The 13,145-nt window shown below is 51.4% G+C and overlaps 1 protein-coding gene across 1 annotated transcript in view; it reads right to left on the bottom strand.

Annotated features, from left to right (window-relative positions):
- Positions 1–13,145, bottom strand: part of HTT (huntingtin) — a 188,082-nt gene that overhangs the window by 15,255 nt on the left and 159,682 nt on the right. Inside the window, exons 50-57 of the mRNA XM_011935439.1 lie at positions 10,924–11,111; positions 8,557–8,683; positions 6,066–6,166; positions 4,989–5,143; positions 4,418–4,557; positions 2,682–2,764; positions 282–412; positions 18–147 (exon numbers count right to left, since the gene is read on the bottom strand). Coding sequence (XP_011790829.1) covers positions 18–147; positions 282–412; positions 2,682–2,764; positions 4,418–4,557; positions 4,989–5,143; positions 6,066–6,166; positions 8,557–8,683; positions 10,924–11,111 — 1,055 coding nt within the window. The remainder of the gene's footprint in view (positions 1–17; positions 148–281; positions 413–2,681; positions 2,765–4,417; positions 4,558–4,988; positions 5,144–6,065; positions 6,167–8,556; positions 8,684–10,923; positions 11,112–13,145) is intronic.

Genomic DNA, 13,145 nt, shown 5'->3' with positions numbered 1-13,145 from the left:
TGGGAAGGCTCACTTACGGATCGAACCACCTCACTGATCAGGATGGCTGGGGTTCTCCTGGCTGAGGTGGATGGCAGGATCCAGCGGCTGTACAACTCAAGTAAAAACTGCGAACAGGAATGGATGTCAACTCCAGCCCGGTGTTTCCTGTAGAATATGCAAGATGGGTATTTTCTGGGTACAGAAGATGAGAGGCTCATTTCAAGAAGCACCTCAAACAAATCAAATGACTGATAAGAAATTTCAAATTTCTGTAGAAAAGAAAAAGGCCATTGGAAAACCTGGAGTTGACTGGAGATGTGGGTGGTGATGAAGGTGCGGGGGCGTCGGCCTCCTCCTCCTCCTCCTCGTCCCATTCCTCCTCCCTCAGGGGTGTGATGCTGTTCCCCAGCCACACGGAGTGTATGGACACCTGCCACAGAAACAGGGTGCTGCTCAGCGCTGCAGCCACAGTGCCAGGCTCCTGGTGGGCAGGTGTGGCCCCTGGGACTCAGTACATGCCTACCGTCAAACAGTCTGCCCCTTTGCAAGGGTCGTTCAGACACCCCAGGCTACAGGCAAGGGAGTCCACAGAGAGGGTGGGTTGGGGGCTGGACTGCTGCTGGGAAGCTCCAGCACACGCTAAAGGCCTGAATCAGGAGTCAGTCAACCCCAGGAGCAGCTGAGGAGGGGGACACAGAAAGAGGCTCTACGAAGGGACGCTTTCACTCCTAAGTGACATCTGAATGCAGTCCCCAAAACACGGAACCAATACGTGAGATTTCTTTTCCAATCTCCCTCACTGGCAGTCATTGTGGTAAACCCCAGGCCAGAGCTTCCCCGGCCTCTGTGAGCCGCGCTCCAGATCACACAGCCGTCAGCACACCTCGACTGTCCTCCTTTCTGCCTGGTTCTCTGGAAGCCTCGAGCACTTGGCACAGTGCTGTGGGCTGTGTGCCCATAAAAAGCTGTTCTCCATCATCACTGGCACTAGGCCCAACTCACGTTCTTGGCACCAAGGGCCATTTCCCCCCTGGGACCCAGCACCCCCGCAGGGAGTGGGCAGGGAGTCTGTATGAACAACTCTCAGGCCAAGGAGCAGCCCCTGTGCTCCCCACGCCCAGACCCATCACCCCCACCCCTCTTTCCTAAAAGCAAGCAGTGGCTCAGTCCAGTGGCATCTGGGGCTGAATGTCCCAGACAGGGCAGGGGTGGCACTCTACTTCAGCCCCAGACAGGGCAGGGGTGGCACTCTACTTCAGCCCCAGACAGGGCAGGGGTGGCACTCTACTTCAGCCCCAGTACAATCCCATGACAGTCGGTTTGCAGACGTTGGACACAGGGCAAACATTGAAGGATGTGGGCAAATGCAGTGGGGCGGGGGGAATAGGGAGTATCTCGGGCACAGACCAGTGTCCCCGGGCCCAGGACAAGGCCACAGGCACCCAGTGAGCTCCAGGACTCTCTCTCTCAGCCTGCCCTTCAGAAACACTTCCAGGAAAAGCACAGTGCGTCCTATTGGCCACGTCCACTTAGCTTGAGGTGGAAACATCTGTCACAGGTGAGAGGACTGAAGAGTGTGACTTCTTTTCCCAACTATGTCTAGAAAAATACAGGCTGGTCCAGCAGCTCCCTGCCTCCTGTCACTGAAACCAGCAGGCACAGAACAGGACAGTACAGGGCACAGAGCAGGGAACAGAAACAGGCATGTGACATCATGGGGTTTCTGCTGTGAAGGCTGCAGGCCAGGAACTCAGAAGAGGAAACTCTCAGAGCTCATAAGTGCTTCTACACACCACATTCTGACCCATTTCCACTGAAACAAAAGCTACCGAGAGAACTGTCCTGCACAACTGGTTTCACCAAACCAGGAACCCAGTGAGCAAAAGACACAGCACAGGGTGGAGGGACAGGTGCACGTCAGCCAGCAAAGCGGGCCCTCCCCTGAGCATATACCCGTGGGGCTCCTGCCATGTGCCATCATATGTAAATGGCCTTAAGTTTCTGTTTACACTTTTTCTAAGTGACAGAGTATTGGTCTGTTGCCCAGGCTGGAGTGCAGTGGTGCAATCGTGGCTCACTGCAGCCTCAACCGCCTGAGCTCAGGTGAGCCTCTGGCCTCAGCCTCCTAAAATGTTATAGATTACCGGTGTGAGCCACCACACCCGGACTCTTAAATCCCTTCACTTACCTGAGGAGGAAACAGAAGCACAGACCAACGTGACCTGCCAGGAAGTGGCCGAGCTGTCTGCCCGCACACTGGGCGCCCCCAACAACTGGCCACAGGGACACTCAGGGCCAAGCCTGCAGCCCCCCACAACAGAGCCCTTCATGGCATCTACTTCCTCCTGAGCATCTCAGCTAACTCCACTCTGTCCTCACCCCTTTTGGTATCTCACGGTCCTTGCTTAAGTCCAACTCAGGCCCTCTCACTGTCTCTTACATACATCTCTATCACTACATGTGAGGTCTCTTAACTACTTTCTAGAATAAAGAACATAAATAAAAACAAAAGTAATATTTCCTCTGCTTGTGGGACCTAGGAATAAAAAGGACAAAAACAATGAACATTAAAGATTTTTTTTAAAAAAAGTAAAACTTCCTTTCATTTAAAAAGTACACTGAGCTTTTCTCCTGGGTGTGTTAAGCACCGAAGTCTGAGGACAGAAACGGGGAGAGGCCTGGTGGGGTGCGAGACTGACCTGGCCAAGTTTGTAGCTCACGCTCCCCAGCTCCCGCTCGGGGTTGATCTGCAGCAGCAGCTTCTCGTGGCTGATGAGGGCACCTGCGAACACCAGCAATCTGAGTCCTGATCTGCACGTTGCACAGGGCCGCAGGCCCACCTCGTGCCAGCCCAGCTCCTGCCCAGACAGGCACACAGGCCTGAGCCACCTGCCCTCGCCACTGGCAGGAGGGTCCAGGTTGTGCAGAGACCTGTGGGTCTCGGGGGTTTGTCATATAAACGGGTTAACGAGCTCATAGGTCAGGAGGACCCAGGAGCAATGACCTGTCATAGACGGCAGAAAAGAGGGGCACAGAGGTGGGTTGGGGGCATACACAGGCAGCTCCTGGAGCTCCAAGGAGAGCAAGTGCTTCCAGGGAAGCACTTTATAACCCGTTAAGCTGGCGGGGCCAGTGGGCAAGCGGGACTTTGTCGCTTTTTCTCTATGACATATAAGACTGCAGCATTCACCTGTCACCCTCAGCTCCCATCTCTGTGAGTGGGAACTGGTTGTGGGTTGAGCTGCAAAAGCTTAGGAGTCAGCAGTTGCAGGTGAGCTGACAGTCCAGGCAGGCAAGCTCTCTGGAGGACCCAGATAAGCATCTGTGAACAGTGCTTTCCAGAACCCCATCTCGGTGCCCAGGCTGAGCAGATACAGCCAGCAGGAGCGGGAGCAGGATAATGCCCCCACTTGACCTCTCACACCCCCCACGCCCCAGGCCAAACAACCTCCTCATGTCTTTCTGCTGGGCATCCCCCCAATTCCCAGACAACAGCCTCCAGCCGAATGTCCCCAGCTAACCCTCTGCCAGACCCCAGCATCAACTCGCCTCCTCCCAAGGAGCCTCCACATCCCCTTCCCTGGAAGCACTTGCTCTCCTTGGAGCTCCAGGAGCTGCCTGTGTATGCCCCCAACCCACCTCTGTGCCCCTCTTTTCTGCCGTCTACGACAGGTCATTGCTCCTGGGTCCTCCTGACCTATGAGCTCCTTGAAGGCTGGATCCATGGCCCTCCAAGTGCTCAGTTTATTTCAATGCCCTAATAAAGATTTGAGGGTCATAGACACTGCATATAACACATTGCATGTCCACATAGAACTTTCTGCAATTAAAGCCTTCAAGGTGCTTAAACTCCTAAATAACCAGGGAATCACAAACCTCTATGCTAAAATACTGTTCGGTGAAAAACGTGCATCCCTAGATCCCCACACAACTCCCTTCTTGTAAACCAGGTGACAAACTCTGATGCCTGTGATAGGGCAGGCACACAACTGGAAGGCTTGGTGGGAGAGTGGGCACCGACAGACAGGGCCCAGGGAGGGGAGAGGTGCAGGGAGCGGGGTGCTCAGGCCCAGCTGTGCCCCGCCCTGCAGCCACTGCCACACCTGGTTTCTTAGGAAAAGCTGGAGATTCAGCTTGTGTAGATGAACTCGGTTGAGTTCTTAACATAAGCAACTCATTCAACTTTTAAATCCTGCTGTTGTTAGAGCCCATGAGAATTGACTGGCAGGAGATAATGCTTCTCATTCATTTCCAGATTTTATTTCCTCTCTGGGCCTGAATAAGACTCCTGCTTATGAATGGGGCAGCATATTTAGCACCACAGCCTCCAACTAAACCACACTCAGGTCTTCCTGCATAACTGGTGTGGTGAGCACGCCAGTCTTTTCTCATCCCAGCCCAAGTACAGCCACCCCCCACCCTTTCCCTCAGGTACCTGTAGTAGCCGGGGACAGAGAAGGGACAGGATCCCACGCCTGGTATAAATGATGGGTGGCAATGTTCTCTCTCTTTGAAACCATTGCTTGAATCTCTTGCTCTACAATCCCTCTGATAATGCTCAGCTTCCTCCCAAACCTACATTTCAGAAAAAAGGTAAAGAGTGTTTTGTTTCCTTCAAAATCTTACAAGTGAAAAACACCAGAACTTTCCCTCCGCTTTGCCTAAAGGAACCTGGTGTAATACCAAATGAAACTCACTTCCTAAGTGAGCACCTGTCCATGAGCCCTTAGGTGGGTGTTCTACTACTTGCCCGCTCATTCTTGCTCTGCTAATGTTTACCCCTAAATGCTCAATAACCCCACGTCAGTTCCCATCGCGTTTCCAGCTCCTCAATGGCCAAGAGGCCACCTTTGGTCTGCACCTCCCGCACAGGCCACATGGACAGTGTTTTCAATTCTAGCAACAAAGGAAAACAGCCTGGGCGAAGCTGCTGGATGCTTCAGTGGGGGACCCCACTGTCCCCAGCACCCATTATGTCCTGGAGACACGTGGGAATTCAAGCAAACCTGGTGTCCAGAGCTTTCAGAGGCTTGTTCCGGGGCTGCTGCTCCAAGCAGCTCACAGCTGGGTTGCCGGCCACAGGCACGGTCATTGCACTGAGCACCAGTGAGGTGATGGCCTGCACGGCCAGGACGTTGATCTGTGTCCTCTCTGTGTCTTCCTGAAAGAATAGCCCACAGGTCAACAAGAACAGCAAGACACCCACAACCAGCTCTGAATGCAGAACCCAGAGTCCACCCTGCCTCAAAGGGAGGAAGAGGAGCCCTAAGTGCTACCAAGGGACTTCTGTCAGGCTGAGCTCACGGGGCACGAGGCACGGCCTCTGCACATACGGACCCTGAAACAATCTGATGGGCAAACGCCCATTTTTCAAATCAAGGACTCCTTTGGGCACAAAACTCCAAACATGAATTACTTTTTGATAAATTACCCTTGAATTCCCTCATACATTTCAGAGGCTTTGCTTATGACAACCTGTTAGCTTCTATGGATGAATTTAAAGACAATCTTGATGACTTGTGACATATGTCTACCCTCCAAACTGTCATTTCTTCCAGTTCATACCACACCTTCTATCAGAATCAAGGGCCTGCATTCCACCACTTCCCATTCTGCTGGCTTCGCTGTGCCAGAGCACAGTTACTCTTAGTATCACATTAACGTAATGTACGTGAACACTTCGAGAAGCCTAATCAAATCTCTGCAAGACATTAGAAAGATGAAACCATGTACTACTCACGGCCTTTATAAAGTGCCTTTTCATTTTAATTCAACCTACACTCCTCTGAATACCGATAAATAAAACTAAAAGATACTTTCCAGAAAGGGAAATCTTACTGATCCTTAACATGGAATGCACCGTAATCAAATGCATTCCAGCCATTGGTAATCGCAGCCCCCAAACCTCAGTGGGCTTTGTCCCTGCTCTGGAATATCAGTCAAGACACCATCTGGCTACTCTTTCAAAAATAAGGTAGGAGAAAAAAAAAGAAAACAGTCTGCTGCCTTCTTTTGTTCACCACCAAAGGCCTGCAAGTGGCCATAACTGTCCATGTGCCAACCAGCATGGGGTGTGGCCTTACTTCTGGTGGGCTCTCCTCTTGCTCCATCACGAGGGGCTGCGTCACCAGGACACCAAGGAGGGTGGCCCAAGTTTCTTCAAACTGAGTACGACTGGTCCAGCCTAGAAATATAAATGTCACACGAGACAGTGTCAAGCCTTCTCAAGCCTGTAATGGAAAGCCGACAGCTACACCGACACAGCACGGCCCCTGGAGCAGGCCCCACGCCAAGGGCAGTAAGTCCCTTAAACCTCCCACAGAGGTCTATGACGCAGGAACACTATCCCCTCCATTTCATCACCAAGGAAACCGAAGTACAGACACCGGCTGCACTGTCCGAGGCACGTGAGAGGCAGGTGGCACAGGCTCAGGTCGGCCCTGGCAGCCTGCTCAACCCCCAGTGGTGCAGACACAGGGACAGGGCAGGGACGCCCATGCAGGTGACCTCGCGCAAGGCCAGGGCCACTTCTGCTCCACTCACGAGATGGGCTAAAATCTTCCCTGGAGTCCAGCCCTGAAACTGTGCAGCTAGCTGCACAACTCTGTGGATAAAACTAAAGGCCACCAAACTGTCCGATTAGAGTGGGTGAAATCTGTAGTCCGTGAATTCTACCTCAATAAAGCTGCTAAAAATTTAAAAGTCAGAGCAATGGTTCCTCTGACCTGTCTAGAAGAATAGATAAAAAAGAGTGTATCGAGGTAGGAACAGGGATTCAGTGAAAGCACATCTGATAGACCCTCCATTCCTACTGATGGGCTGCATTCGAGTGTACCTAACGAACAGCTGTTTCTGACATCTGTGCTTCATGTCCCCATCATGATGTCTGAGGCAGACACGCCACTTGTGATAAGGCCAGAAAGACAGGATGGGGTGCTTAGGACAGGAGAACTAGAGAAATAGACATCGGGGTCCCTGTGATAAACTGGGTAAAGAAAGAACAAGAGACAGAGAGAAGGAGAGTGTGCAGGACTGATTCAGACACAGATACAGACAAATAAAACAATTTACATTACAGGGAAAACAATGAACCAAGAAGAAGATGAGCATGAACAAAAGCAAGGACTGCAGCACAGTCTTGGGTCACGCACGTCTGCCGGGGAGTTCAAGAGCGAGGGCACCCAAGTAAGCAAAGGAGCTCGTGTTAGGCAAGGGGGAGACCAATCTTCACAGTGAGGAAGAGCAGGAGCTCCGTGAGACAGCTGGCTTGAGGTTCCTGCTCAGGGTTCCCTTTGGACATTGAATTGTCTAATTAACTAAAGGGGAAAGTAGACGCGAGGTGTCTGCTGCCAGAACCTTCTGGGATGAAAACAAGCCTCAAATTTGCAGAAGCCCGAAGGGCCTGGGGAGAGGACTGGACAGTGGAGTCAGGGTGCCCCTGCCAGACTTTCTAGGACAAGACAGGAACCTTCCAGGAAACACCACAGCAGGGCACAGTCACTGAGGACTGACTGATTACAGTCCCACCACAATCACACCTCTTGCCATCAAATAGGGGCGAAAGTGGTGACTTACTCATTTAGACACTTATTTAGAAATAAGGGGTAACACTTGCTTAGAAATGTAATTTCTAGGCCAGGAGTGGTGGCTCACGCCTACAATCTCAGCACTTTGGGAGGCCGAGACGGGCGGATCATGAGGTCAGGAGATCGAGACCATCCTGGTTAATACAGTAAAACCCCGTCTCTACTAAAAATACAAAAAAATTAGCCAGGCGTGGTGGCGGGCGCCTGTAGTCCCAGCTACTCAGGAGGCTGAGGCAGGAGAATGGCGTGAACCCAGGAGGCGGAGTTTGGAGTGAGCCAAGATCGCGCCACTGCACCCCAGCCTGGGCGACAGAGCCGAAACTCCGTCTCAAAAAAAAAAAAAAAAGAAAGAAATGTAATTTCTAAATCTGCAACAATTCTATGAAATAGACATGACCCCCCATTTTACACATGACAAAACTGAGGGTCTCTAGAGGTTAGAAGGACTTGTTCTGCGCTGCTCAGCTAAGGAGGGCCGGAAGCAGACCAGGACCGTCTGAGCCCCAAGCCTGCCTTCTCCCCATGCTGCCTCTAGGCTCTGAGGAAGGCGAGTGCTAAGAGACTTGACTCCATCTGCTCCCGTCAGCTTGTTCCCATATGAGAAAACGCACCAGTGAGATACAACAGGATCAGTGGTGAACACGAGAACACACTCCGAGACAAGCGCTGCCACAGTTGAGCCTAAATGCAAAATCTAAGGCAGAATTTGGCCTCACGTTGTCCATTACACATGAACTTTTCCTGACTTCAAACAAGCCCAGAATATAAAAAGCTGGGATTCAAGCCACAAAACACAGGAACTGGGATCTATTTTCTCAGTATAAAAGGAGTTTTGCCGACACTGCAAAATGTATTCACACAGGTTTGTATTATTATCATGCTTAAATCTTTTCTGGAGTCAAATGAGAAGATCCCAGTACTGGGGCTCTGGATTTCCTCCCAGTAGATGCCCGGTGATGGTGACCTGAAGGAGAGGCCCCAAGAGTACCTAGTGTGTTGATGCGGTAGATGAACTCCTTAAAGACTTCCTTTTCCTGGAGGAACTCCACGGGGATCTCAGGGAATGCTGTGCCAAAATCCCCTCCCGGTTTGGGTGACCATCCAAGCTTCCACACCTGAGAAGATGAAAAGGAAGTGACATCACCCGAGCTGAGTTAGGACAGACACACTGTGAGGAAGCAGGAAGCCCCACTTCTCTCCACCGGGCTCCCTCCTCACTACAACACTGTCCCCGAGCTGGCACCTTCTCCCCCAGAAAACAGCTCCAACTGCTTCCTGGGACTTCCTTCCCCATCAAGTGGCCCTTCCAAATCTGCTCTGCCCTCCCACTTCCTGTCCTCACCCTGAGGCTGCTGGCACACCCCACTCAGGGAGTGCTGGGAGAGGCAGGCAGGAGTTAGACAGCACCCCTCGCCCACAAACAGCAGATGGTGTGTTAGAATAAAGGCAGGCGTTCAGTGAAGTTCAGCTCAAATATGTTTGTTGGCAAGCAGGCACGAAAATGAACCATACAGCTTATTTCTGTAAACTCTGAAGTACAGTTCTCTGTGCATGAGGTGATTAGACAAGCACCGTGCACAGAAGAATCCAGAGGCAGGCTTGATGCTGTTCAAGTGGCAGGATCAGCTGAAGGTCTGGCCAGCTCAGCTGACATGCCTTCAGTGAGGTGACAGAGGACCCAACGGAACCCCAGGATTCCCATAGCCCATCTGCACACAGGCAGAGGGTTCTATGATAATGACCAGCTAATCTCTCACCTCACCACAGGAAAGCCCTCTCTTTAAATGAGTTATGCTCCGCTATGCTCCTCTCTGGTACCTGCCCAGGGGGAGACTGCAGTGCCTTTCACAGCTGCCTTCCAGATGACCGCACTCAGGGAACTCCTCAATGCCGGTTAAGAGCTTGCTAGAGGAATTTTATCTACAGCACGCAGTCCGTACTGGCATATCCTCAAGTGTGTTCCAGACAGCATGACCTCTAGACTGTGCCCTCCTACATGGTCTCCCCGAGCCCCTCCAAAGGAGCAGTTACTGTTTCAGAACCAGACGCTAATGAACCCACAGTGACTCGCTGTGCACCAAGAGTGGGGCCGAGAGCAACCCCCATGCAGCAAGGGTGGCCAGCTTCTCCAGCACTCCTGCTGCTCTTCCCAGGAAAGCTTACAACTCCCTGTTCTGCAACTGCTGCCAGCACCGCCAGGCCCTGGCCTCTTCTTCGGAATGAGCTCTCCATCTGAATACCTTCATCCCCTGCGGCAGAACCCTCCTCAGCTCTCAGAGTCAAACAATACTGTGTCCTTGGAGCAAGCCTCCCCAGACTCTCCAGCGTACACACACACGTGCATGCACACACAGGCAGGCACACACCGTTCTCAGGCAGCCACAAGCCTCTTCCCTGGGACCCAGCTCCATTGTCACTGACCTATACCTGCTGCTCACACCCTGCCGGGTTGGCCTTTCTTTCTTGCCTGAGGATGCTGCAGTCCCTAAGGAACAGGTCCCATCATCTTACTTCGGCAGGCTGGTGGGGGATGATGCCATTTCACTGAGCAGAAGCCAGTCCCCTTCCATCAACCCTCACTCTCCTCAAGCTAAGCTCTTCATGTTATCTGAAACAAGCATCCCGATCAATAACACCTACTTTTTTTTTTTTTTTTTTTTTTTTTTGAGACAGAGTCTTACTCTGTTGCCCAGGCTGGAGTGCAGTGGCGTGATCTCGGCTCACTGCAACCTCCGCCTCCTGGGTTCAAGCCATTCTCCTGTCTCAGTCTCCTGAGTAGCTAGGATTACAGGCACACACCACCACACCTGGCTAATTTTTAGTAGAGACGGGGTTTCATCATGTTGGCCAGGCTGGTCTCGAACTCCTGACCTCAAGTGATCTGCCCGCCTTGGCTACCCAAAGTGCTGGGATTACAGGCGTAAGTTACTGCGCCCGGCAATAACCCCTACTTTAAACCGATTCTGAAGACAACAGCAAAATTGTGTAGAAAAACATGAATTATTTCCAAAGGAAAATCTCACTCACTCGAAGGAGTGTGGTTTCTGGTCTGCCAGTAAGCAAAGTGGTCTAGTTGCTCTAGAATCAAGTCTAACACTAATCTCTTAAGGATGTGGGGCCTCAGTTCATTTTAGAAAACCCAGTATTTCTACTAGCGACCTCCACACATGGTGCCTGAGGAAAGCAGCCTGGCACCAGAACCACAGCTGGCACCAGAACCACAGCAGGCACCAGAAACACAGCTGGCAGCCTCTGGGCCGCGGGGACTCTGTCCTGCCCTCTCAGGTGGCCCAGCCCAGGGCTTACCCATGCGTTTCACCGTACTTGATCTTCTGCACGGAACGACCAGACTCACCAGTGGGGGCACACGTGTGTAGCTGTTGACAAGGGGCAGGCGGGCCAGGCTGACGACGATGTTCCTGAGCACTGACGTGAGAAACGCCGGCACGCCACTATTCCTTTTATGACCCAAAGCCAACACTGACTGCAGAGACTCCACCATTTCTGCCACCATCTCACAGGCTGCGGTGATATACTTCGGATCTAAACGAGCAATGGTTAAGAGAGGACTTTTTAAAAAACACATTCTACATGCCCAGTGTAAGAAGCATGACCGACAACCAGCTGCTCAAGCTGTAATTGTGGAATCACCTAGACTGAGCTGGCCACTGAAAGCCTGCAGATTCTACCTCCTTCATATCCGCCTATACCATACAAATCCTCCCCATTTTCTGCTGGGATTGCTGGAATGGTCCTGAACCTGAGCTCTGGCCTTGGTTCCCAGCCCTCTGGCCCACCCTCTAGGACCCTTCCTCTGCCCCTTGTCTTTCTCTGGTCTCCCAGGACCTGTGTCTGTCCCTCAGCTGGTATCAAAGGGCCACGCTGTCATCCTTGCTTCACTGGCGTTCCTAGATCAGAGTGTTTGAGGGGCTTGGGGCACGGTTCTGATGGAAATGGAAACTCCCAAGGCAGACGCCGAGGAACACGTCACACCCCTGGGAAGATCCACAGCATGGTGTCTTGAGTCTAGAATATCGTATCTATTAAAATATGATTTGTTGAGCCAGTGAAGGTGTAGTAAGTGGCTACTACCCACAGGACGAGATTCTACAGTTTGGGCAACTTCCTAGGATAGAGAATGACTTCTCGTTGGACTTAAGCAATTAAGCCCCAGGCTAATGAGTTGGCTCATTATTTATTGGATGACCTTTAAGAAGTAAGATCCTATCGAGGTGATTAAAATCAAGCAAGCTTCCCACTCCGGCCTACAGAGGGCCACGGGGATAAGCACAATTATCTTCACCCAAACAGAACCCGCGTCAGGGCCCGCTGCTCTGGCTCAAAGCCCCGAGATGTCTCAACTGTTTCAAAGCAATGGAAATCTAACTAAAAGTCATGGTACATCTGTTGAGTATTCGCAACAAGACTGTCATCCGTTCCAAGTGCTTGACATGGATGGACTAACTGATCCATCTCAATCCACGCGGTTGGCACTATTCTTATCCTCGCCCCAGAAGCACAGGACCAACAGCCTGAGGTGCCACTCAGCTGGAAGACGCAGAGTAGGGAGGTGAGTGTTTTCATATTCCTTAGGCAGCAACAAGAAATAATGAAATCACAAACTGAAGCCTGAAGGACCCACAGAGGTTCGAGATAAAAATTCAGAGAAGACCTTGGCTGTGTATGAAAATGCCACTGCTTCTGGGTCATTCTTTAATTACAAAACCTCAAACCGGGAACCAGAAGAAAAAAGTCCTATGCAGAAGACTAAAGGCAGGAAAACTCCGTCCATAACTAGGATTGCACAAAAGCTGGGAGAAAAAGCCCAAAAGCACTGGCGCACTCATGGTTAAAAAGGTGTGTTTCCTGAGCCATGGAACGCGGAAAAGATGCCTGATGCTCCCAGTAAGGGTGCTGTGTAAAGTGCGTGGACAGGCCCCAGGTGAGGCACCCCCGTCTCTGTGGGACAGGCTACAGGGAGCAGTCCTTGCCACACACTGGGCTAAAGAAACTGACGTAGCCCCAGCAGCCTAGGGGCCCTGGCAAGAACAAAAGACACTTGGCCAAAACATTTTCCTCTCAACAGGCACCGCCACCATTTTCCTAGTAAAATACCTACTCTAGAATTGGGAGGACAGGACATGAAAAGCCGTAGTGTATGTCTAAGTCTATAACTGGCTTAAATCACTGGGATTTAGATTTATTTATTTATTTATTTACTTATTTATTTATTTTATTTTATTTTTTCTGTAGGAAAAGCGGCATTTTCTTTTAAATATCCACCAAAACAGATGGCTGAACCTGACACTGAGGTTACTGAATACTCATGTGGGAAACATGTATTTGTTCATTATCATTCAACAAAAGGTTGTTGCTTGCTGACCAGGGGCCAAGTATTAATTTCTGAAAACACAAAGAAGACAAACCCGTCCCCGCCCTCAGGAGCCCAGAGTAACTGCGTGTGGAACGTGCTGGAGGGAGGGAGGGCTCCCCCAGAGGCACCCCAGCTGGTCTGTAGGGTCTGAGACAGCCGCATGCACAGGGATAAGGTGAAACAAAAGAGCGTGGCAAAGCAGT

This window comes from Colobus angolensis, unplaced genomic scaffold (assembly GCF_000951035.1).
Source record: "Colobus angolensis palliatus isolate OR3802 unplaced genomic scaffold, Cang.pa_1.0 Scaffold143, whole genome shotgun sequence".
Taxonomy (NCBI): domain Eukaryota; kingdom Metazoa; phylum Chordata; class Mammalia; order Primates; family Cercopithecidae; genus Colobus; species Colobus angolensis.
Note: the sequence above shows the minus strand (reverse complement) of the source record. Positions and strands in the feature narration are given on the sequence as shown.